Consider the following 26,246-nt stretch of genomic DNA (forward strand, 5'->3'; position numbering starts at 1 on the left):
AAGTGAGTCTCATTCAAAGGAGTAAGAAGAGGCTACTCTGAGGGCTGTTTTCACACTCACAGATTTGGCATTCCCATCCCTCTCCTTCGGTGTCACTTCGGCAGGCTGCGTTTCCCTCAGCTTTTCTGGAGGTTGCAGCAGCCACATCTCCTCCATGGTGCCCACCGTTGCTGTAGGAAGCCCGCAGAAAGCCCTCAGCTGGGTGCAGAGGGATGCCGAATGGCACACAGCTCGCAACCTGGGAACCAAAGAGAGAGCCCAAGGTTGAGGGATGTGCCCCGTAATACCGGTAATTAAAAATGAGCCCTTGTTGTTTGGCATTTCTGGTTTCTTCCCGCTCTCCGAGTGGAAAGCGAACAAGAGTCTCCTTCAGCATCTCCCTCCTCTTGTTGGTGTTATCTGATTTGATGGGGAAGCGAAGGCAACCATGCAAGGGCTAAGTCTTGCTGACATTATTTCAAGTTTTTGCAAAATACGTTGCACATCACTGTTAGATGATAGAGGGAAAGCACTTCCAGACAAGTGCCAGAAACAGGAACTGGGTGAGGGAACTCAACGCACGAAACCCAATACAAAAGACATAAGCTGGAAGCTATATCTAGATTTTCTAGGCCAGGCCGTGGGCTGTTTTGCAGGCTGGACTTCACCTTCTCCCTTGGGAAGGTAGGATCACACCTGGGCAGCCGTGCCAGCAGGGAGATGCCTTCAGAAACTGTTTAAGCCATTTACCGACTTCCTTCATTACGGGCCACGCTTCACAGAGCCCAGCCGCCTCTCCCCAGCCCAGGCACAGCCCTCAGGCAGGAGCAGCCCAGCAAACCCAAGTCAGACCTGAAAAGCCACTCAGCCGACAAACTCCCCAGCTTTCCATCAAAAGCCCTGAGAAGCAAAACCTGAAGTGCATGACCGCCAGCGTTTGCTCCACTTCCCCATCGCAAGGGCTGCGTTTCACCGCCCCTAAGTGAGGCCACTTCCTGCGGGGTTTGCGACATGGGCGCTGGCACCCACGGCAAATGCAGAAGCGTCACCAGAAGGCAGCAGGGCAGAGGCCGAGCAGCAGCGCGAGGGAGCCCGGGCGCCGCAGTGAAGGACGGGCAGAAAGGCAAGACCTCTGAGGCGGCTGGTGACCCCGTGTCCCGCTCCCATCATGTCACTGGTGGAGACAATCCGGCTCTGGAACGAGGGGGTGTGTGCTGCCGACCAGAGGGAGTGGAGGGCAGCCCTGGCTGCCTTCACATCTGTCCACAACCCCCCTTCCAAACTCTGCTTTAACATTGGCTGCATCCACCTCGTTTTGGGGAACCTCACCAAGGCAGAGGAGGTACGTAACGGCTCTCAGGCACGTGCACTCGCTAGTGCCTTTTAAAAGCTAGTCAGAACAATGCAACGTGGAGCTGACGTGCAGACCTGCTAGGCAGACTGATGGGTGGAAGCTGGAGGAATAAAGGACAACAGCCTGACTAAGGGAAGGAATTGGGGCTTTTTAAAGCTTGGCTGAAGGGTGACACCCTTGGGGCATTCTTCTTGAACTCGTTCTATCAGTGAATCACAGATGAGAAGCAGGAGAGATACACAGCTTTCTGCACGCTCTCACCTCCCTCCTGCAGGCGAACATGGAGGCACAAAGTTGCCAAGTTGACTGGTAACACCTGGTTGTGGATCCCAGAAGTCAGGAGCCTGGTCCCAGGATGCACAGAGTGCAAATAAAGCAGAAGGGCAGATAGGACAGGTCTTTCTGTTCTACATCCTCACCTTTTCTTAAAGCTCTTACCTTCTTGCCTCTTCTTCTCCATTCCTTCTACCTCCTTTCAGGCATTCACACAGAGCATCAGCTGTGACAAGCACCTGGCAGTGGCCTATTTCCAACGGGGGACTGTGTTTTACAAGCAAGAGCAGTAAGTGGAGGGCACTGGATGGGTTGAACGTTTAATTTTGTGCCACTTTCAGAGACACTAGCCCAAAACCCAGAAAGACAGAGAATGCCTCTAGTCCCCTTGAGAGGTCTGAAAACACTCCAAAGAAATGGGAGAGGCTCAGAAAGTTTTTATTGATTTTTGTAAAGACTCAATGGCAAGGAGGTCTACACCTCACACACCAAGACACCCTGTGAAGTGATTCAACACTTGCTTCCAGATTGGAACTTTTCAGAACAACCATAGGTAGATACCACAAGCAGGAACATAAGGTGTGCTAACTCCAGCTTTAACAGGAGAGGGGAGGTTGGTACCAGGACCAGAGGTCCCAGCACTAGGTAGGCCTGGCAAACACAGGTTCCCACTACAGAGAAGAAACACTGGAAGAGCCTGGCGCCTTCAAGGCAAGGACACCCATGATCTCAACCCCAGAACACAAGGCCTGAGGTAAAAGGCCTCTGGCATCCTCCAGACAGGCAACAACTCGGGGCTCAGTGAGGTGCCCTTGAGCAGCACCAGGAAGCCCAAGTGTCACTGGGCATGGTGGTGAAGCCCTAAGTTATCATTTTCCTTTGTTTCGCAGTCACGAAACGGCCATCAAGGATTTTAAAGAAGCATTGGCCCAACTGCGAGGCAACCAGCTCATAGACTACAAGATCCTGGGGCTGCAGTACAAGCTGTTTGCTTGTGAGGTGAGCGAGAGACTGGCGTTTTGGTCCTAATGGGTACAGACCTTACCATGGGCAGCTGGGGCTCTGCTGCCAGCACAGCGCGAGGAAGCACAAACTCCCGAGCTGTTATGGGGATGCTGACGTTTCATAGTCGGCCCAGAAATGCCCAAACAGGCACACAGAAACCTCAGCAAACCACTGTGCCACCTGAGCCAGAGGACATTGTGAGCAGGAACCTTCTGCACCCACGCTGCTGGGTGCTGCACAAAGCACCCCACCAAGCACGTTTCCATGTCACCTTGTGACCTCTCTGGCAGGCCCAGACCAAGAAGAACCTGAGCCCCCCTTGCACTAAATGGATCCCTCAGTGAGACTCACCCCATGGATAAGCAGCTGGTATTTCTTCAACATAGACCCTTTTCTCTCTTCGGTGACCAAGAGCGTACCTCCCATACAGGCAGCAAGGTTGCTTGTCCTATGGCACTTAGGCTGTGGGAGGACAGACCCACTAAAAAAATAAAAGAAAGAGTAGTCTTCCTTCAGCCTCCACACTTTCGCAAGTTTGACCTCACCTGCCTATATAGAAACAGCATTTGGCCTCCAAAGAGCTTTTCACTAGCTCAGAAAAAAAATCTAGGGAAAAACCACCAGTGTCTGTTTGTGCCTAAACCCTAACAAAAAAGTAAGCAAAGTTGGCGCAGGGATGGGGAGCCAGTATCAGCCCAGATAGATATGAGTGTGGCAAAGAATCCCAGCAGCATGTGAGAAGCTTTGCAAAGGGAAGTGAGATGATGATATCATCAAATTACCTTGCTTTATACTCTCTAAAAGGGACGTTGTTAGTCTGTCTCCTTTGGCCAGGGAGGACAGACAAATCCTACCACAGCACTCAGAAGCACGTGCTCTGTGCAGTGCCATCTGCTCTGCTAAAGCGGTGGCTTCTCCTCTACGGTGCTCCTGGCAAGGGTCCAGCTCTTCGAATAACCAATTTCCTTGCTCCCATCCCTCCTGCAGATACTTTATAACATAGCACTTGTGTACGCCACGATGGAGGACTGGAAGAAAGCTGAGGAGCATCTAACATTGGCAATGAGCTTGAAAAGCGAGCCCCAGCACAACAAGATTGACAAGGCAATGGAAGCTATCCTAGTAAGAAAATGAGGTCTTGGCACGGTGTTTGTCCCTGACAGTCCCACAGGAGGGAGAGAGGAAATCCCAGGGACAGAGAAACCATCCCTTAGCAAGGGCTTTAGCAGAGAATTGAAGATGGCTATACAAAGCATGGGTATCAAACTGAGGGCAGGATTTGCGGGAAGAGCTTTCAGGGCACTGTGGAGGCAGTGATGGGAAGGCTGGACTAAGCAAACCACATCAGGGTTGGGGTTATTGCCCCACTGCCAAGGTGGTGGGTTGACTTTATGGAGTGAGGCCTTAACCAAAGAGGCAGAAGGAAGGTAAAAAACCACCTCTGCTCTCACCTCTGATGAGCACTACGGTTTGTGTCTGCTACAGAAACAGAAGCTCTACAATTTGGTGGCAATTCCCACGGGGAAGCTGTTTCGGCCAAATGAAAAGCAAGTGGCCCAGCTGGAGAAGAAGGACTACCTGGGAAAGGCTACGGTAAGAAAAAAATACCTTGTTTTATTCAAACCAAGCCTGTGAGCTGAAGAGAGCCGCTGACCTCCCTTTGCTTAAGAGCCCCCACTCACTGATCCGTTACCTGCTGCCTGGGGAGCAGGGAAGAGTTATGGGGCTGGTGCGTGCCTTGGGGATCCCTGTAGGGATGGAGGGAGGGGTGACGCGTGAGAACTTCACAGAGAATTGGGACTCTGCAGGAATAGAAGAGCTAAAAGCGTATTTCTGCAGAACCTTATCTGTACAGCTCAGCGTGGTCTATTTCAGCTTCTCTCTTTAGTCAGACATGAGGAACGGTCATTCAGCAATGAGCTGGAAAGGTCTCACTGGAGCAGGAACTTGAGCCTGTTCAGGAGCAGGCGAAGAGGAAGAATTTAGGCTATTTAAAATTTGACACCCACAAATGACCTCCAGTTCTTCCCTGCTCAGTTTGAGACAGGCTTTTCAGCTTAAACAATCAAGCAAGCTTTTCTACCATTAGCATGCAAAATCCAAGCACAGGGACACCATCCTTGGATGCAGGTCCTAGGAGGCAGAATGACCACCTCCGTTGTCAGTATTCCCACAGAACGGAAACCACGAGCCTACGGGTACTAGGCCACCAGATGACTGACAGCTAAGCATCTCCCCTGAAGTCAAAGGTTCCCCTGTAATACACACAAACGTTAATGAACTTTTTAAAACAACGTTTGAAATAGCCTTTAGGAGGCAAGGGCTCCCTTAACTCCCTTGGACATTCCCAGTTAAAACATAAATGGAACTCTCTGGTTTATAACTACTCTAAACACAGCAGTGGTGAGGCTAAGAGCTTACCACAGCTCTGAGGCAAGGTTTGGTGCACTAAAGGACCAAGCCTATAGCCAAAGAGGTTTAGCTGAAATCCTAGCCTGCCTTGAACCTGAAGCATCCATACCTGAGGAGCGGGCTTGCACAACACCAAAGGAGGGCAGACATCAGACAACCGGAGGTCTAAGATGCTACAAGCACCAAGTCACTATGTGTCTGTCTTTGGCTCTAGGTGGTGGCATCTGTGGTAGACAAGGACAGCTTTTCAGGATTTGCTCCGCTTCAACCTCAGGTAAAGTGCCACCAGTTGACAGTGTCCTGAGCACTGCAGCCAGCACGGCATGAGCATCTGGGTGCATGCAGGGACTGGTATCGTCCAGCATCTCGCCAAGGGCTCTGGCTCGTGTTGGTGAGCAGGCAGCAACATCGCTGCCATGAACTTTCTGCTCCTGCCCCAGGAGTAGATGGAGGCACGCATCCACAGCTCAGCTGCTCTGCTCATCATCAGGCTCCGCAGCCCAAACCCACCTACGTTTGTGGGTTAAACTAACCTGGCCCTTGACTGGGAAGCGGAGGCCCGCTCATGCGTCCTTGGCTGTGGGGTTGCCGCTTGCAGTGCAGGGGAGATCTCAAACCCTCACTGTAAGATTCGTTAGGAGTCATCTGCCTACACTTGAATCATCAGAGGAGCAGGATGGCTTCTGCTTTCATTCCCCACCTTTCTCTGTTTATGCTGCCTGCCCCAGTTCACAGACCTCTTCATATTTTCATTGCCCTTTTGCTGACGAAGTATAAACATCTGTTCCAGTTTTAAAGGCACTGGAGAGTTTTTACTAGAGTCTTTTGAGAGGGTACAAGGAACTGGGGCTGCTGCAGGCCTATTACTCCGTTATGCAAGACTAAATGCACACTTCTCAAGGCAGCAAAGGGTTAATGCCTTGCTATAGGAGTAAGGACTGCTGTCACATTTCAGTACAAAAGTAACTTCTTCAAAGAGGTGATAAAATCTGCCAGAGACCTCCGATTACTTAGGCAGGAGAGACTGTGAAGCACTACGATGGCAGCTGGGGTTTTACAAGCGTAACAGGAACACATACAGAAATACCAAATTCTACTGTTTAAACCAGGTGTTCCCAAATTCATGAGCTCAACCCTTTGTGAATGCACAAAACCAAAAGCACAGATGCAAATGACATTGTGACTCTGAAAATCGCAAGTGGAAGTGTTCAGAAACTGCTTCTTTGAAGAAACAGAAGCAGTGATATTCTTAACGGCACAGAAGACAGCTGCTGCACGCATCCGAGCGGCAGCGAGCCAGATACATACGCTGACAGTCTGTAAAGCAGCAGAAGACCCTCCCCTAGGTTTGAACTGACTGACCTGAAAAACAGCACGGGAGGAAGGAACCACGTAGGGATGATGTTAGGCAAGGTAGGATGCTGCAGGACTTCTCTGCAAAGTAACTGAAATCCTCTGAATGACAGAGGATTTTCTTTGTCTTTTTGCTCACAGGCCTCCAGTCCTCCACCCAGGCCCAAGACACCAGAAATCCTCAGGTAAGCTGGATGAAATCTGGGCAATTCTGTGGATACACGCAGCCAGGTCCACCCCTGTCCCGCACCATCACAGGCCGAGTCCAACGAGCGCTCAAAACTGAGGGAGGGAAGGGGAACAGATCAGAGGAACAAAGTAGATATCTCAGTCCCCAATGGAAAGTGAAGAAAAGGCACCACCTCCCTTCCTGAAACAACCACTGCTTCCAAACGCAGGGCGCTTGAAGGGCAACCGCACCGAGTCCTGTACGAGTTCATCCCCGAGACCTCTGAGGAGCTGCAGGTCCTGCCAGGAAACATTGTCTTTGTCCTGAAGAAAGAGAAGGACAACTGGGCTACCGTGATGTTCAATGGAAAGGTACCAGGGATGTGCTTGATACAAGGTGGTGGACGCCACGGCTGACACTTCTGCAGAACCTCACAGCTCTGCCAATGACTAGCAGGGCACAGCCACGCTATCGTTAACTAAATGAGTTTCTGCCTTAGCTCCACCGCGTCCCCTATTCAAATAGGAAGGTGGATGTCTTTGGGCAATTTTTTGGGGATGTCTTTGGGATGTCTTAGAGGCAATTTTTACCCCTTGGGAAAACTGGCACAGTAACGGACCCGTAAAGCCCAGCTATTCGTGTCCTGCTCCTGGCATTTCTACCAGACAGAGGACTTGGGTGCCATCCTCAAAAGATGCTATCTTGTTTCTCACAATCTGTCTGAAATGCCCTTCCTGTCCCAGGGGCTTCTTGCACCATGAGATCCACTGTATGTATCCCTGACAGGCTCAAGAAGGGGAAACTGGGACCACACAAAAAAATAAGCAACTCACCCAAGGGCTCCAAAGGCAAGGGGCTGAGTCAGAAAAGAGGGCAGCAGATGGCAGGCCCCCAATCTTGACCCTGCTCCTCAGAGAGCTGGTTATTCAGCACACATCCCACAGCGATCGATAAGGGGAAGCTAAGACACCCAGGTGTCCAAGCAGCCTTCAGCCCAGAGGCATGCTACTCCACTTGCATGATCACACCCACCTAAGTGAAGCATCTCAGAACTCAGTTCACCCAAGCTGTCCATCTTGTCATACATATACCCCACCAAAGATTTACTCCCTTGTCTTAAATCTCTTGGATGTCCTAGTAAAGTCATCGAATTTGTTTGGCAATTCACATACCCCCTCAACATGGCTTAGGCCACGGGATTCAGTGAATCCCATCCAACCTGTAGCAACTAATCTTCAAGTCTGAGACGCTCTCCTGGATTCCTGGCAGGGCAAGGACAAGTTCACTTGCTTCCTCCAGCAGCAGGCTGCCTCCTGCCAAGCAATCCCCACTTGTCTCTGTTTCCCCACAGAAAGGGATTGTCCCCTGCAACTACCTTGAGCCTGTGGAGCTCCAGAACAGGCTGCAGACCCAGGTAAGGGGACCCAGGAGAAGGAGATGGCGTCCTGGGGGGGGGCGGGCGGGCAGATCCCCACACAAATCACCCACCACCTATTCTGTGCCTTCCAACATGACCAGCACTCAGAGGTTTCTTTACCAGCACCTGCAACTCCCTTTCACTAGAAACTCCAGAGGAGTCTCTTCTGGTTTGTAGTCATTTTAACTGGAGTAGATGGAGTAAATCTTAACAGGAGTAAAAACTGGGCAGATGATGTGCTGATGGCCCCTTGGGTGGCAGCTGGTAACACTGGGGAGAGGAAAGGGTAGCAAATTCTCCCTCCCCAGTTCAAGACCCCAAATAGACCTTGGGGAAATAGCCAGGAACACGCTCAGCACGCACTGACCCCTGCAAGGTAAGGGTCTCCCTTCCCGGCGCTAAAATTATGCAGTGCCACCCCCAAACGACGGGTCGCAGGGATGCTGTGCTCAGCTCCCCCCCCACATCCTGCCTTGGTGGGCTGGAAGGGAAGCTCGCAGGGCAGCAGTGCCCCACTCCCTCAGGCAGGGGCTGACTGATAATGCTACTCTCTTCCCATCCTACACAGGAAGAAATCTCTCCCGAACCCGAGATCCCGGAGCCGCCCAGCTCCAGTGCCCCAGAAAAACCCCGGCGGCCAGCACCAGGTCAGTGATGGGGAACTGAAGGGACGGAAGTACCCTGTGGGCAACCCTCTCCTCACTGCTGCATCCTTATGCTTTCCCCCATTCGCCGAGATGAGGGCTGGGATCCATCTCCATCTAGCTTCTGGCCCCTTTGGACCCATTTGCTGTCAAAGATAGAGAGGAGACACAACCTGCCACTGCAGTGCTGAGGATGGAGTAAAAGCGAGGACCTGGATCCCAGGGGAGAGCAAGTCCCTTTGTGCTTTTAACTAGCACAGCAACTATGGGAGAAAAAGGGCCTGGGGACAGGAACAGGGCAAGCGACCCAGCTTGTGTAAGTCCCAGAGCAGAAAGTTCATTAAAAGCTTCTCCTCAAAGCAGGGCACCTGGGATTATTTTAGTGCTGCTGTGTGTTGTGCCAGTTTTGAAGAAGCTGTGATTGCCCAGGGAAGGGGGGGTCCTCGCTGGTTTCTCTAAGAGCTGCCGAGTGTCCCGAGGCCTAAGCCATTCCCGCAGGCCTGGCCAGCACCACCTGCAAGGACGCCAGCACCGAAGTCACCAAACTGCCCAGAGCGTAGGCAGATACGGAGAAGGTACAGGAACCTTTAATCCTGCCCAAAGCCACAAATTTCTCCCCTGCTTGCAGGGAAGCTACAATTCCTATAATAATATAACCACAGAGGATGGAAAATATCACCACGCACAGAGCTTGCTGCACAGACATTACCCAGCTCCAGCACGCTCCAGCTATTGAAAGCTGACCTGCCAATACAAATAGGAATTTGTGAACAACCTAACCCCCCCACCCCACCCCCCAGCCAGTCCGTGGCAGTGAAAGGTGATGGACTGATGGCTCAGAGACCAAAAGACTGATAAGACCAGGCCGTTTCAGCCAAGCTCACCTGGAAGGTAGGGACCAGACTTGCGTCACCAATAGAGCAGTCTCACATGGAGTCGAGTAATAAAGTTGATACAGAAGGTGGTTGTAGCTTACAAGAATTGGAAATAGCTGAATTTCTACTTTCTTTATTGGCAGACAGAGCCCTCTTGTAACTTGGCACGAGGCAGAGCCTTGGCCAGACAAACTGCCTAACACCTCCCAAAACTGGGGGGGGGGCCGAAGGACTTCCAGCAAAGAGGAAACAGAAGAATCAAAAACAATTTCATTAAGGGAGGGGTAAAAAGGATAAGAAAAGGCTTTCCCTTTCCCCTAAGTGAAAATTTAGTTTTAATAGAGATTTGTTTTTTCAACAGATTTTTCAGCTAGTAGAATATCTAAAAAATTTCAATCTAAACATTGACCCTTCAAAAGTTTGAATGTCCAATTCCCACCTCGCTCTCCTCTAAGTGTAAGCAACCACAATAACCCTGCGGGCTGAGCTGCCAATTGCTAAAACTTAGCCTTTTACAGCAAACATCTCAGGGATCCAACAATCTCAAAAAGCATCTTTATGGCACCAAAAGCCATCACAGATCTAGCAGTAGGACTGTACTAAGCAGCAGAGCTCTGTTTCTTCCCATAACAAGCACCGTAACGTCAAACCGTTGACAAACCTTAGAGCAGATCCTTGTGAACAGACTTCAACGAACCTGCACCAATTTGCCTTAGCTGAAGGCCTGATTTTAGTTTTTTTTAATTCCTGTGAAAGACAGGGGTTGCCTCCAGTTTTCAGTACGGACCTGGAGGGATCAGAATAGCAAAGGTACTCAAAATAACAGCTTTGCCTTCAACAGTAAAGCACTTCCAGAACAAGCTGAATTCACGCTGGGTTACTGATATTCAGCACCTTAAAAATCACCTCCCTTCCTCAAGGCCATAGAACAAGCTTAAGGAGCACAGGATTCCCGGTCTAAACTCAACTACTTACCTTCAGGACAAGGAGGGCAAGCAGTACACAAGACCGCAGCCTGCTCTCACCACAGGGAGCGGGGCTCATCTTTCGCCCTAAACACCCGTCCCTGAGCCCCCAGACGGCTGACCACTGGCTCTCGGCTGCCATCAGTGCTGGGATTTACACTGTCGTTGCAGACTCGCAGCGCTGCAGAGAGACAACTCGGAGAGTTACAGCACAGAAAGCTCCTATTTCGTCCGCGTGGTCCAACATTTACCGTTATGCAGTTGCAAAAATAGTCACGCAAGGCGGAGCGTAAGATATGTAGCTATTGGTGCTTGCAAATATTTTTATATTTTTTAAAAGTTCACTCAGCAACAACCTACCCTAAAGCTCCTGTCTCTATGCAAAACAGGCTTTACAATGTGAAAACCAGCATTGTAAAGTTCTGAAAAAAGGCAGCTCCCAAGAAGGAAAGCACAGGGCCCAAACCTCCTCTTGGTGGTTACCTCTCAACCCTACAGATGAATCTCACCACAGCTGATGCCACATCCATTTGAGCATGCTCCGGTGTTGGTTGTTATTGCTGCAGATAACGACAGGTATCAAAGAGGAGGGCTGCAGGACTCCTAGGCATGTGTTTATACTCCGAGCGGTAACGCTTACCCCATTCCACTCACTGAGCCACCTATTTCCTCTTCTTCAGACTTCGTTCCAGTTACTGAGACGCAGCCAAGAGAAGAACCGAAGGTAACATCATGTGTTGGTATGGGAATCACGAGGAGGTAGATGCCTACGCTTCATGTTATAAACCAGCATTTATTACATATTGGAAGGGAGCTGACATGCCTTACAAGCACCACAGCCTGTGACTGTTTCGGGTGTTTGTCATTCAGCAGCTTCTCCAAAGCACAACACCTGGGCTGGGGGCCAGCAGGACATCAGGCCCCAGATGGGTAATGCGAGTCTGGCAACCTGGCCTGGCCACTAGGGCTGCTTTTTGGGAGGTCTTGTCCAGGTCCCCACCTGCTGGATCTGGGACTTGGCAGAGCTCCCATACTAGTTGTCTCAACGCAACCTGACTGACCCGCACACTCGAGACAGGAGAGTTAGAGAGCTCAGCCATTACTCTCATACTTCTGGTCAAGGTCGGTGCATTGGCAGGGCACACAGGGGAGAGGGACAAGGACAGGGACAATACAACAATCCCAACTGGAAACAAGAGAACGGGGTGGGAGAGGGACACCTTAAACTTGCTCACCTAGAAAGCTGCAATATGGCCCAATCTATCGCTACAGTCTCTCCTGGGATAAACCCAGGGCAGCTAACCAGCCACACATGCAACAATAGCTTTGGTGGCATCAACGCTGACCTGCCCAGAAGAAAGCATTAATGGCTACCAACAAAGATGGCGAACAGGTTAACAGAGATGGCTCGTGACCAGCAGGCAGCTGTTTTCATTTCCTGATGCCCCACAGCTGAGATTTTCCTCAGGCAACAGCAGCTTCGATGTTGCAGTCACATAGACCTGCTCTACCTGTCCTTGACAAGCCACACTTGCTCAGGGCACTGTGAGCATGGTCAGCCTCTCACATCCTGTTTACTACCCACAGAAGGCCAAAGCTGCCAGCTCCGGACCCTACGTTCTCAAGGCACATTACAAGTTCACAGTTGCCATGCAAGTCAAGCCAGACCTCTCCTACAACGAACTCCTGGACTTGGTCTGCCAGAAACTGGAGCTCCAGCCAGAGCACACAGAGCTGAGGTGAGCCGCTGCCTGCTGCCAGCAGCAAGAACCTAATTTGCAGGGCGTCCTATCCTTACGCTGCATCCTCTGCGTGCCCAGGTACAAGCCTGCAGATAGCGAGGCGCTGGTGACTTTGAGTGCCGAGAACGTGGAAGCGGCTTGGAGTCACACCAAAGACAAGTGTCTGACAGTGTGGTGTGACAGCACAGAGGTCAGTGACAGCGGTTGCAGCCAATTCTTCTGCTTGTTCCCAGCAAAGGTCTTGCTAGTAAAGGCTGAAACCTAAGCAGGAGTTACCCTTGCTCTCCTTGCCACAGGCACAGGCTTGGGGCTTTCAAACAAAACTGGCAACCCCTTAAAAGGCAGATGAGTGAAGGTGGGTGAAGGAGAGAAGGAGAGCTTGTCTTTTATAGTGAGGTATAAGAGGGAAAAGCCACGAGGTGTCTTAATAACTCACTTCCTGCCCTAGGGCAAGGGATCTCTACCAGAAAGCAAACCAGAGGAGGAGGCCCAGAAGGCAATGTCAGAAGAGATGGGACCAACCCAAGTTGTAGCACAGTACAATTATGAAGCCACCCAGCCTGAAGACCTGGAGTTTCAGGCAGGAGATGTGATACTCATTTTATCCAAAGGTAACTGTGCTCCTGTGGTGAAAGGGGAAGGGAAGGGAAGGACCTTCTGGCTTTGGAGAGAGCGCGGGCCTCAGATGCCAAGCACCTGCAGCACACTCTTAGGTTCAATGGCAGCTGTAGGTCCCCAGCATCTGCCAGTCAGGCCAAAAACTCTCAAGCATTTGGTCAGACAACCAACACATCCCAGTAGCACTTTAGCCAGTTTTTCAGTGGCGCCTGCCAGCTTCATTAGGGGCTTTGATCTCGTCCCCCAAAATCTCTGCTTCTCCACAGCAAGGATAACCTAAGAACACACACAAGATGTTCATCTGCTTTCCTTTACATCCTTCTGGTTTCCAGAGGTACCAATCTGCTCCACCCTGTGAAAGTTTAGCGCCCAGCCTACTGAGGTGGGAGCAGTTTCAGCTTTGCATGCAACTGCACCAACAGGGTTTTCAGCTTACCGGCTAATTCTCTGGAGCCACGAGACAAGCAAGGCTTAAAGTCTGTAAGGCCACTTTCTAGAAGTGCTTTCTTCCACTCGTTGCACTTGGTGGTTCAATGCATGCATAACTCATCCAGCTCTAACCGGTGTTCCCATTCAAATCTCAATGTCATACATACCTCTTCCAGCATATACCCCTATTTTTGCTGCCCCCTTCCCTAAACACATTCAAGACTGGAGGGTTTCGCTTGAGCCATTTTACGTTTACCAATCAATGTGTTTATTCTTAAAGGAGGTGCCTCATTTTGGCCACCCCACCACGCCTCACATTACAAACAAAGGTATAGCTATATTCCAGAACACTATCCATCAAATTCCTGTCACCTCACACCTTTTTCTGGCTTCTCTTCTTTTTAAGGGTACAATCTTACACTAACCTCAGTCCTCCTGAATATTAGGCATTAGTGCTTTCATGAGATTTCAAACTTAAATACAGGTTAGGACTCACAATAAGATGGAGCACATGATTTTGGCTTTGATCCTTTCAAGTTCGCGCAGAACATGCAGCAGGGAGGACAAGGTTATTGCACTCCAGCAAAAGCTGCAGGTGAGCCCAAATAAGGTGAAGGTAGCAACCCTGCACGGGGCAGCCATTTCCCTCCTTGCTCAAGCCCGGGCGGAACCACGATAGCAGAAGCGGTTTTAAATGCAAAAAGTCATCTACGATTACTTTGCGTTACATGCAGCATTACATCTAATTTGTATCCCCTGGCACGATTAGGTAGCTCTACACATGCCATCTTAATTCCTCCTCCGCTGCTGTACGGACGAGTTTTTGTACCATACAGCGACCATGACGCCGCCCTCCAAGATCCTACTCTCCCCTATGCTGAGCTACATGTTTCCCATTAAAAAGCTGGTTCTCTTCTCATTTGGTAAAAGCTTTCAGAGCTTGCAGCTTCACTCATCCTAGGGTAGCAGGATATTTTTGTTTGTTTGTTTGTTTGTTTTTGAAACAACACTTCAACAGTTCATCTCTATACCTTGAAGATGGTAGTCCAGAGTCTCCCATTCGCTTTGTTCCTACTGGTTTTATTCAAGGCAGCTACTGGACCCAGAACTACTGAGCAAATAACAGCTCGAAGACCCTAAAACTCAAATTCTCAGCAGAAATAAAACTGCCTGCTACTGACGACAATTTTAGATTAAAGACTGGACTTTGTGGAATATTTTAGGAAATAAAACCAATGCACACTTTGTAGCCATGATTTACATGAAGGCAGTCAGACACTGAGGAAAGACAGTGGTATGAGGCCCTTAACACTTACAGGTTCATTTGCCTATATAAATTACAATCTGCTTCTAAATATACCTTGGTTCCTTTTGTCCCTGTCCCCCACCCTCATTATTTTTGTAAGTTGCTTTCGTAAAACAAGAAAGCTTATTTGAAGTTTTCTGGCACAATTTATTCTTTTAACAAACTTGTCTGATATAGCTAAAAAAAAAAAAAAAAAAAGATAACCCTGGTCTCCACTTTGATCTTCCCTCCCCTTAGTCTGGCAGTGTAGTCTTTCTTACCTTAACAACTTTGCTGTCTATCTCATTCCTCCTTGGTCTTTCTGACTCCTGTCTCCTCAGTCACCTCTCTGCCAGGCTTTAGCATAGCTATTTAGGTAGCAGAATATCTTAAAAAGGTAATTGCAGGCACGACTGTAGCATGTGAAGGTGTGATGGCACATCTGAAGCATGCTCCTGTATGTCCCTAGGGTAACAAAAATTGTGTAAATTTTTTTTATCTTCCAGTGAATGAAGACTGGTTAGAAGGCCAGTGCAACGGGAAGATAGGCATCTTCCCATCTGCTTTTGTTCAGAAGTGTAACACTAAAGACCCAGAAATCTAATTGCAGAAGAGCTGAAGTAGTCTTGGACATGGAGAGAAACTAAGGATTTCAACTGCTGCAATTAAGATGTTTCTATATTAATCACTGCATCTGAAAAAGGACCCAAAATATCATTGCTACATGTATTAAAAGCTTTATTTTAGCTTTTTTGCATCATTTCTCTAAAACAGGTACTCATTCCTAAAAAAAAGTTGCTAATCATCTTCCTGCTGGGAATACATTCAGTCCTAAAAACTGTACTTACCAAGAGACTTCCTAGCAAGAGCTGTCCCACCTACCTCATCCTTAACAAAACTTTGGCACAGACAAGTCAGTCACTGGGAGAACTCTCAGAAAAGGCAGCACAACTTGCATTTATGCCGCTGCCAACAGATACACGAGAGGAACAGGCATTCAGGAAGCCAAAGACCAGGAAAGGCTGAACAGAATTTACTGCCTCTAAATTTTGCTGCCGACCTCAAGAGTTTAAACAAAAGGCCTTGAGCAGCCTCCCCCTGCTCCAATTGACAGTCCATTTCAAACCCTCCCCCTCACTAAAATATTTTTTTTTTCCCCCACCTTTGGGGCCTCACCTCAAACCACTTGCCCAGCCGCCACAACAGGAAGTTAAAGACACTGCCTCGAATTGCAGTACAGTTACAGGAGCTGGAGAACCCCACCTTCCCCAGTAGCCTAAATACTCGTATTTATTTTAAAAGGAGCTTGCTTGGAAGAGCTGTCTGGATAAAATAAAACGGACGTTTCAACAGCAGGACATCTCTATGGTTTCCTCGATGCGCCTTTGACAAAATTTGAAGCATGCTTGTCTGGGAACTGCGCGTAAGTGCCATCCTGATTTACATGCAGGTCAACCGCAGAAGGACTTGCAGCCTCCAGCCCCCAAAGTCCGCGCTCTACCGGTTTCAAAGCAATCCGCCCTGCAACTGATGAACAGCTTTGCAAGCTCTACCCCCACCCCAGAGTTTTGGTTCCGTACATAACCCACAGGCAGCCCAAGACCACGTCCCAATTATCTGCGCTGAGCCCAGGCTAGAATCTCTGCAATTTATTTAGTTCTATTTCAAACAACAACAACAACAAAAATCAGTTTCAAACCTTGTTCCGACTTCTCCAGAAAAATAACGCATTTTTTTAAAAGCCTGAAGTCGAGTTACACAGAAAATAAAGGCTACACACAGACCTGGATGGAGAGAACATGGTTTAATTAAAGGCAAAGCTGATTTCAGCAGCTGCAGTTCTTGCACAGACAGACAAAAAACACAAAAAAAGAAAAAAGCTTACGACACAAACCAGTTTCTGCTGGGGTCCCCGTTCCTCGCTACCCCAGGCATCGGAGGGCGGGAGGGGAGTCCCAGCCGAGAGCCGGACGCATTCCTACCACCGGAGTCTCATGCACGAGTGGAACGGTGCGGCTGGGACCCTGGCACTGCCGGGAGGGAGATGGCTGAACCTGGTTCGCTCGTCTAGGGTGCAAGAGTCAGTGACAGTTCAAACACTGGAATGTCGCAGCTGCCTGGGTGCACGGCTCAAATACACAAACTGGGAGGGCTGGAGAGAAGTACGGGGCGGGGGGTTTGGTTCATATTACCACTGGGCGGGAACTCCACTTTTTGGACTTTTTGAAAGGAAATACACCTTCGAAAAGCAACAAAGAACAGTGATGTTGCTAGGGTGGAGAACGCGGGGGAGCTGCTCATACCCTAGAAAGGGTATCAAGTCTCAGTCTTCCCTTTTTATATTCTTTGGGGGTGCCCCGACTCCAGTGTCACTTAGGCTCCTGCGTGTGCTTTGCTCTGCAGCCGATTTCCAGCTCAGAGGTCCTGAATCATCACACAAACCCCTACCGCTAAACACAGCAAACGGACATTGAGATTGCTTCCGTAACTTCCCTGGGAAACCTAACAGAAATGCTGTCCTTTTCTTTAACGAAGCTTCCAGTCTTCCGACCCCCTAATAAATAGCAAATAAAACATTTCATTTTTCCCTTCTGCACCTTCTCATGTATGAACAGCACTACGCTTTCTTCCGTGTGTGGGTTACACACGTGTGTCCATGGTGCTTTGAATTTCATTCTGGAACTGAAAGTTGGGGGCTGCAGCTGTGGGGAGGGGGGCTGCAGAGCTGACGTGTGCCTAGCGGGGGTTGCACGCTCCACACCATCCAGGCGGACTGTCTTCTTTACCCAGTCCTGCTGGAGCCCTGATTACTTTCTGCGAGGTGTTGCACATCAGTAATAAAACTGCTAGCGTCCAGCAAAGATGGGAGGATGGGGAGAGAAAGAAAAAGAAAAAGCCATTGAAAGCTTGCTACCTACCTATTAAAAATGAGTCAGGCTGTGAATGCACAGACTAGCCTGCCCTTCGTGGGGCTAGCCACTATGCTACAGTAAAATGTACAGGAATCAAACATTAATTTAAAACCCCATAGCAGTTAACTTGCTTGACCAGCAGAGTGCTGCAATGCCCCGTGTCACCAATTATAGCTCAAACACCTACTGAGAGGAGGGCATTTCACGCTGGAGTCTCTAACCCACGCAGGGGCTGGCCAGAGCCTTTGAGCGAAAGGTGAAGTGGTGTCAAGTGCCAGATTCTCCTTCACGAAGCTCCTTCACTAGCCCAGGAGATAGAGCCCCACCTTGCCACCACCTACCTCTGACCAGAGCAGCAACTGGGGCTTTCATTGCTACACACTGACTACAAAGCACGTCTGTGTACGGAAGAATTCAGTGTGATCTTACTACTGAGATAGTAATAATAAAGATGTTTAGGAGTAATTTCAACTACATTCTCAGTCAGCAAAGCAATCATTAATGGATTCCTATTTTATCTCCCCAAAGAGAGGAAAAGGATCGAGAAGTTCTCATTGGCTTCTCCCATCTGCCCTTCATTCTCAGCCTTTACTTCCCATGTGGCTAGGGACATGCACGATGGAGAAGGTGAGAGGCGGTGATATCGGGTTACTGAGTGAGACAAACAGCAGTTCCTCTCTCCCTCCAGAGGGCCCAGGGATGGGAGAGTTCCTGATGTTGTTTTCTCGCGCTGCAGACATTTTGTGCACACTCAGTGGGTTGGTGGAGCACTTACGCCCTCCTGACAGCAAGGAACAGAAGAGAGGGCTGCCACCTGCACAGGACTGTGTGGGCCAGTCCTGCAAACCCAACATGCCATGGTTTATGGAGCCTTCGTTTGCAAGGGTCGCCACCTCATTCTCAATGCGGCGGGTTCATGGTGCCTTGTCCACGTTGCTGCTTCTGCTTCTGCTGCATTAACAGCTGCTCCAGGGCTGAAGGGCCAGGATGCATCATGGAACTGGACCAGATGGACTAAAAACAAACAGTCAACACTAGCACCTTCTTGCTCAAGACAGCCACCTTCTTACAGACGAGAAACAGAGTCTGTTTTCTCCCTCTTCCCTTTAACACTTGCACCTTCCTTATCATGAAAGTTATTCAGACATCAAAGGCCTTGTAAAGAGAGGCTCCTCTAAGAAACTCATTCTCCTCCAAAATTCTCATTACCACAAAAATTCATCCCACATTAGCAATCACTAATTTTACACCAATAAAAGCAAACATTTCAATTTCTTCCAGTTCTGCCAACCTAACCCTGTTCCACAAAACATTCCAGAGCAGCAAGAACAGAAAAACTGTGACATCTTCCAGCACCAGTCACACCTCCCACATTGCCTACGTAAGTGAATCTGCAGGAGACGCCTCCAATTTCTGACGTTGAACTCTGGTGTGCGGAACATAGCGACGTACTCTGCCTAAAGCTCATCACTCTATCTTCCGGCCCCACAGATCAGCACCCATCTCCGAGTACAGCTTCCAGCTAAATATACCTTCAGGCTCTCCATGAGCACAGCTGAGGAGTCCTCCATAGGGGGACCTTGGGCTGCCCAGGTGCCACTGGGAGTGCTGGACTGGTGCCAGCTGCTCTCTGAAGACGAGGATGTTGCTGGGAGATAGTCCAGACCAAATCCTCCCATCGCTAAAGCGTGAGAAAGAAACAAGTTAAAATGAATGCATCAAAACCTTCGCAAAACAAATGCCAACAGCTGGCTTCATGCAAGCCTGGACTCCAGCACTTGCCTGGCTTATCTGTTTTCCAGCGGTCTGCGATTCTCCTGTCTCTGTTGTCTGGAGTCCCAATAGGTCCGAAGTTGGAGAAGGGAACAGAGTTGTGGTTATGGGTTGGAGGGGAGCTTGGCAAGCTGCTGGGGTTGGAGGAGTGAGGAGACTGGCTGGCTGGTGTCGAATGATCTAGAGGTTACAAGGCAAGAGCAAAAAGGTCAAGATAAACGGTACAATGCGCCTCATTTGGCCTTTTTGCAGTGCTGCTGCAAATTCTGCCATCACGCAGTTTTCTCAGTACTCAAGGTCAGTTTTCATGCCCTCCGTTACATAAGCATATTGTAAATTCCTCAATTCTGAGCGAAAAGTTTTTCGCCTCTACAAGAACAGAATGACTGTGTGTAATGCATACACGCGTTTACCAGAACACAATTCTTCCAGAAAACCCCAAGAGGGTTGGCTAGCCAACAAAGTAAGCTTTCCCCATGTTTCAGTCCTGAATGGCTTTTCTCAAAATTAAAAAATGTGTATGTGTATATATATATATATATATATAAATAACAACAAAAAACCCACAAATTCTGTCTCCCAGCTTGACAAGCCTATAAAAGTGACTTCAGTCCTCAAGGAGTTTGCAAGTTTACAACTCAAACTCCTAAACCTGTTCTAGACTTCAAAGTCTGAAAGCAGCTCAGACCAGTACCAAATATTGAGCAAAGGAGGGGAGCAAACATGGAAAAGCTCATCCAAAGGCAGGACAGAACAACGCCTAAAGAAAATACAGCGTGGCAGGACGGTATATGGTCTTAGATGAGGAGGTAAAGTGAGAGAAAGCTGAAAGCATGTAGTGCCATAAATCCTACTGGAACAGAAGTACTTAGCAGCTCCTTCCATTTCACCTACAACGGTTATCTCTGGTTGGTGGCACAAATCTCACTATGATCAAGAAACTCACCATAGCGGATGTCATTTTAAATATACTCATTCTTAGTTTCAGCTAATTCTTTCCCTCCCCGCACACTCTTCTGTATTTACAGTTAGCGTAAAAGCACAACATAACTACAATACGTTTTATATCTCTAACGAAAATCAGTAAAGGAAAAGCTAGTTTGCTTTGTGACCTGCCTTAGAGGAAAAAAGCTTTCAGATTTTCCTCAACACGCTCCAGTCATCCATTTTTTTTACCCCTCTTTGAAAAATTCACATCATGAAATCCAGTCTTTCCTGCTTTGGCTGAGCAAGATTGAAAGCGTAGGGATTTTTGAGTTTTTAAGCTCTACTCTCAAATGCCTGTCAGGAATCCAAGTTAAAGAGATTTCAGGATTTAACACCTCCTAAAACTTTTATCCTGCTCAGCTACTTAACTACAATTTAGATTCTTACCCTATAATAATTACAGAATCCCCTCATATTTCTGAGGGTAGATAAAGAAAAACAGAATCCTTTATACTTTGTTAAGCAGATTTTTTTAAATTTCCTATTACTTTTACCTCGCAATAGGTTCAGAATTAACTCAAATCCTCTTAAGTCACTGCACACAAGAGAAATCATACCAAGATTACCTGAGCTGGCTGGAAGGGATGGAGACCACGGCGTCCCTTCAAACAGAGAATATAGTGAAGTCTCCTGATGGGCGACTGAAGGGGTGACTTCTGTTTTTGTGCTGGTATTCATGTTTTTCCCATATACCTCATTGAACATGCTGTTATTTGGGTATCTTTCCTGGAAAAAAAACCCCAAATTTAAGAGTTTAAGTATCAGATTTATTTGAAACACTAACAATGTACAGAGGAAAGAATTATGAATCTAAACACTTTGACTCCCTTTTTACTCCCCAGCTCCTCCTCCTCCTTTGAAGGTTTTATTTCATATAAAATCCATCACATTCTGCATCAGGACAAATTTCTCCTAGCTGGACTGCAAAGCCTTCACAAGACCTTTAAATTCACAACGCTCACAAGAACTGCTCAGGTCTTTGGAAGAGAACGGGTATTCCATTGCTCAGGTATAAAAAAAGTAAAATGAAGAAAAGAACCTACATCAAACAAAACTTTGAGAAGTACTTAAGAGAAAGAGAAAGTGGCCCATGAACTCAGCAAGATTCAACAGTATTTCTACAGAATTATAGCACGGGATGAAACTGAAAAAAAAAAAGAACTAATTTCCAAAAGGAGTAAGAGGCAAAGATGCATCTTGCTGATAAGAACTGAAATCAGCAGCATGTATTTATTTCAAGTTTGCATTAACTTGAACAAAAGGATAACCCCAGATTCCTAACATACCACCTAGTTTCATGGCAACAGCAAAAGGCTGCGGAGTGTGGTCCTTACATACCTGATTAAGGGAAAAGCCACTGAGGGACAGGAAAGAAGATGACTGAGACATCAACTCTGATGGTTTCTCCAGCAAGGACTTCTTCAAAAATCAAAAAGGTAAAAAGAGCAGTTAGCATTCAATGTAGTGAACAGGAAAAAAGCACACTGAGAATCTGCCAAGTTGCTCTTTGTAACATTAAAAAAACTAGCTGAAAAAAAAAAAATAAAGCAAGCTACCCTTTCTTGTATTTTAGCTTCAGTATCTTGGAGGATAGAGGGAACAAGCTAACAAATGAAGCAAAACACTCATTTCCCTACTCACTGTAATTACTACAGCTGTCTCCTCCAAACTCCACCGACAGAACAGCATTTCACAGCTTCAGCGTGATACTCTGCCTGTAGCTGCTGCCACTCTCTGATACGCTTAGAGGGGACATGCTTGCCAATCAAAAATAAAATAAAATAAAAAACCCCATCCTACACCCTATGGCTGTGCAAAGCCTCGTACAAAAGAGGCAGGAGCCTTTCCAGTGCTCGGCGGTCTACCTCAAACCTGCTGATTAGACCCTCATAACAGAGGTTGCAAAACTCCCCTGGGGTCCCACATTAAGAGATATTTTACGTATCACGACCACTGCAATGAGCTAAACCTCCTCTCATACTGCTGCTATTTCCAGCACAGTATTTCTCAGTCCTCTCTTCAGATCTTATTAGGATTAAGGCGTGAGAAATACCATATCTGAAACAAATCTATTTAGGGAAGAAAGAGGCTCAATTAAACACTCAAGTAAAAAACTGATTTCAAAACAAACAAAAAAAACAAACAAAAAATAAACAAAAAAAAGCCCTTTTCACATTCATGCCAGCTCAGCACGTCAGATCTTTTTAAATTTATTGATCAAATGACAGAAGCCTGAACTAGAGTCCTTTTCTCCAGCACAGTCTTACTGTCGAGAATCTCCTCGCTCTGATCCTGGGAGCCTAAGACAAATAGGCTCGTTTGCTCGGTAAGTAGCTCCTAGCTTGTTAGGTTTGCACCGAAGTGACGACTCGGTACTTTGAAAGCACGTTTTAAAAGGCAGGCACAAGTTCACACTCTGCGGATGGCGCCGCTTGCGCAGAGACGTACTTCCTTCCTTCTGTCAGCAGACAGCACTTCAAAGAAAGCTGCTGGGGAGGCAGGTATTAGTTGCTCAGCAAGCACAGGTATCTGATGAGACAGGACTGGGTATCAACAGTGCTACCGGCTACTTGGAATTATATGTAAAATAACTGAATAGGCTTAATGACCAGAGACCAAGCACAGTCACAAACAGCTCTGCCTCCTTACCGCTACGAACCTGAAATACCTGCATCTCATGAACTTGCTTGCAGCCATATTGTAAAGGTATACTGCATTTTTAGAAGTAATTTATAAATTCAGCAGCTCAAAGGGCCTCTGGCTAGTGAGCTAGGAAGGTTGTAACATTTAAAAGCAAATATTTCTCGGCCTGCCAAAACTCACCGCATTCCTACAAAAGCTGCCGATTATTTGGCCCAGCGCTTGCAATTTTCTTCTAAAATCATTTTGGTTTTTTGCAATCTCTTCTGCGTGTAAAAAGGGTAGTTTCCTGCCACCTTTATATAATTCTTATAGGTAGATTTAAAAAAAAAAAAAAAAACCAAAACCAAAAGAGCGCACTGTTCAAGTCTGATGACTCGCCACAGCTGAACCTTCCCCTACGCACACCCTCACCCTCACTGCCAAGCCCACGCCGCTGCAGAAGACCTGCAGAAGTCTGGTGAACGAAGCATCACTGCCTCTCCTGGGGACCGTATTTGCCAAAACAATTGTTCGGCTTACTGAACAAACGAACCGGCCTGGATTGGGACCAAAAGCCACGTGCTTTTGCACGCCGTATGCAACGTCACCTCCCCGGTCCCCCGGAGCCAGCGCGCCTTCGGCTAGTCTGACCTCTTCGCGTGCAGACTAGCTCAACGGTGGCGGGCGAGAAGCGGAGAGGAGGGATGGGGAGGAGAAAGGAAGTGTCACATTTCTTACAAATTTCACAGAAGAAAGATGCCAGTCAAGAGCGAGAAGCAGCAGTATTAAGTCAAATACATACAAAGAGGCTTCGTCCAGGAAGAGAGGCGAGAGGCCCCAGCAGAGCTGGGTAAAGATCAGGAGGATTAGAGAAAATCAGCTCTTCCTCCTCCTCCAAGGCAGCCAGACTCTTTAACAGGTCCGGAGGAAGCAGAGGGGAGCTCTTGGGGTCCTAGTGACAGAAATGAGCACCGTGAGACAACAGAAGGCAGAGAGGGGAAGGGCAAGAACAGGCATGGAGAGAGACTAAACCCAAGCGGGACAGCAGAAAACAGCAGGAGAAAGGCAGGCTACTGCAACAAAGAAAGAAGGCAGCATGCAAAAGTAGGAGGTGAGAAAACAGAGCAACCGAAACGAGAAGAGGTACACGGAAAGAAAACGCTGAGCAGAAAACCAATCTAGCCACACGGTCTAGTGTATACGGGGAGGCACACTGCATCTTTCTGCCAAGTAAATGGTCCTGTCCAAGTGACCGGCAACTACTTTTAATTAACAGAGCGCGTGCTTCCCATTGCATCAACGGGAAACGCCGGATCGGTTTTCACATTAAAGGCAAGGACAGTGAACGTGAATTTACCTGGCAAAAAAAAAAAAAAAAAAAAAGATTTTAAATTATTCTCTTATAGCTGAACTGTGAATGATTTACCTTACAACTGAAATCACGTTGGCATTTTCCCTCCTCTTTTGGGGAGTTTAAATCCTGTAAGGCTCATTTCCACTGCCAACGGCCCCATAATGGTCTAATGTCCAACTGACTGGACCAGTAGGCAAAAAGCCCTGCCGTGCCTTGGAACGGGCCGGTCAAACTTGTCAACTTGTGGGCAGCAGGAAGCGCCTAAAACAGAAGCACCACGGGCACAGCCTCCGGCTGCGCTGCGTTGTGCTTGCAACATGGCAAGACTTCCATTTTAGGCATGAGAACAGGACCGCGACCCCGTCTCCATCTAAAAACCGCAACTTGACATCAGGGTAGAGGCAGTCTCCTGTGTACTGGCTGGCTTTTCTCCCTGAAGGAGAGGCTAAGGGAGCTCAGCTGATCTTTTAAAAATCCTGAGCGCGTATACAGAGGCATAGCTGACCAAAGATCTTAGAAGGCCTCTGTTTAACTTTCCTTAAATATATAATCTCACCAAAAGCACTCCCAGACAGCTCCAGGACCATTAATAAAGAGCAGATTGCAGGTTTTGTAAACAGCAACACGAAGCACAACGGTATGAACAGAAGCAAAGAATACCATTAGCGCAGCCGAGACCTAAGGAAGCAAGCCAGTCAAGTTCTGCGGCTGCTTGGTGGGATTTGAAGGAGGAAAAAAAAAAAAGAAAAAAAAAACCAAAAAAAGGACATGGCTCTTCCTACCATCCTCGATTTCTAGGCTCAGTCTGACTACTGCAGCCTCAGCCACTCATTATATGGGCCTTAAGAGTTTAAAAGGGCAAAGGCTAAAGGGTAATAACTAAGCTGCAATTATGTGGATAGCTTTTTCTGGTGCTCATCAGTCACTACACAAGAATTTTCACTAACACCGTCAACTGCTACGCTGCTCCTCCTGCCAGGATATCTTCCACAAGAGGAGAGACACCCACTACAGATCGATACGCATTTTTGGATTTTCACAAGGTTCTTCACAGTAGACCAGCATCACATCTATGCTGCACATGACTTGCATCTACTTGAAACCAAGTTTTCTGGAGCCTGATCGCACACATAAATCAACTAAAGTGGCAAATCCACTACTGGGGTTGCTGGAATCTTTTTTACTGTTTTCCAGAGAGCAGTCCAAACTCCAATTCCCTAATAAACCAACCACCAGCAGGTGGCTCGTGTTGATCCACTTCAAGCTACAGGGTACTCCTGAACTGGGGAAACTACTAAGCTGTCAGAGAAATAGCAGAGCCTCACGGATTTTCCCTAGTTGTAACGCAGATCTTTACCTCAAAGGTCATCCTGGAGACAGCATCCTGCTCGGGGCGGAAGACTCCTTGCCTTTTTCCCCTGCGGTCCATGCTAGACTGCTGTGCCATCACTCTATTATCAGCCATGCCGTAGGAAGAGTCCCAGTAATATTCTGGCACCTTGACTTCTGAGGGGTTCTGGTTATATGGCTCCATTGGAAAAGGCTTCATTTTTTTCTCCAGAGGCTGCTGTTGCATCACAGGAGGCTGTAATGACTGTTCAAATAATTTTAGAGGGTCCTGGGCCTGAAGGTAATAGGACTGCTTTACAGGCATGATCTTCCCCAGCGAGCCTTGGACTTGAGGAGGGTTCCAGAGCTGCTTTGATGAGTCTGTCTGGGGGTACTGAAGCAGAGATGTATGCTTTCATCAGGAGGTAGGGACGATTAACATCAGTTAACATTAACTGAATGCCTAACTTCGTTCAAACTGATATTCTGGTTGACTAGTTACAGATGCTCTGATTTGCTAAGTTATTCATTAAAACTCACAGTCTTGATGGGCACGTAATACCTCCTACTCCAGCTCTATGCCAATGCTTGAGCATTATCCTCCCCCTCTAGTCCACCTTTACTAAGGATTTATGCACCTTTACTAAAGGTACTGAACCAATATAACAGGTGGGTCTCACCATCTCCCTTCTGACCATTCTCAGAAGGAAGATTTTTCATCAAATGATGTGGGTGTGAAACTAGGGTAA

At 47.9% G+C, this 26,246-nt stretch overlaps 2 protein-coding genes across 9 annotated transcripts in view; one reads left to right on the forward strand and one right to left on the reverse strand.

Annotated features, from left to right (window-relative positions):
• Window positions 1-975: 975 nt before the first annotated feature.
• NCF2 (neutrophil cytosolic factor 2) lies at window positions 976-15,875 on the forward strand. Its single transcript, XM_009672677.2, is given in 16 exon segments — window positions 976-1,145; window positions 1,147-1,321; window positions 1,813-1,895; window positions 2,497-2,605; window positions 3,599-3,733; window positions 4,097-4,204; window positions 5,238-5,297; window positions 6,518-6,561; window positions 6,775-6,916; window positions 7,897-7,959; window positions 8,531-8,609; window positions 11,127-11,170; window positions 12,034-12,185; window positions 12,267-12,378; window positions 12,637-12,799; window positions 15,027-15,875. Coding segments are annotated over 16 exon segments (1,722 nt in total). The 5' UTR covers window positions 976-990; the 3' UTR covers window positions 15,125-15,875.
• A 434-nt stretch (window positions 15,876-16,309) lies between these two features.
• The window catches only part of SMG7 (SMG7 nonsense mediated mRNA decay factor), a 54,650-nt gene continuing 44,713 nt past the window's right edge, over window positions 16,310-26,246 (reverse strand). For 4 of the 8 annotated variants that reach the window (XM_068953595.1, XM_068953592.1, XM_068953594.1 and 1 more), the window contains 7 exons: window positions 25,526-25,891; window positions 23,617-23,766; window positions 21,531-21,611; window positions 20,759-20,918; window positions 19,215-19,385; window positions 18,965-19,113; window positions 16,310-18,446 (listed from right to left, as the gene is read on the reverse strand). In XM_068953595.1, coding sequence (XP_068809696.1) covers window positions 18,333-18,446; window positions 18,965-19,113; window positions 19,215-19,385; window positions 20,759-20,918; window positions 21,531-21,611; window positions 23,617-23,766; window positions 25,526-25,891 — 1,191 coding nt within the window. In that variant the 3' untranslated portion in view covers window positions 16,310-18,332. The remainder of the gene's footprint in view (window positions 18,447-18,964; window positions 19,114-19,214; window positions 19,386-20,758; window positions 20,919-21,530; window positions 21,612-23,616; window positions 23,767-25,525; window positions 25,892-26,246) is intronic. The other 4 variants (XM_068953599.1, XM_068953596.1, XM_068953598.1 and 1 more) reach the window with 1 other exon arrangement.

Source organism: Struthio camelus, chromosome 8, assembly GCF_040807025.1.
Source record: "Struthio camelus isolate bStrCam1 chromosome 8, bStrCam1.hap1, whole genome shotgun sequence".
Classification (NCBI taxonomy): domain Eukaryota; kingdom Metazoa; phylum Chordata; class Aves; order Struthioniformes; family Struthionidae; genus Struthio; species Struthio camelus.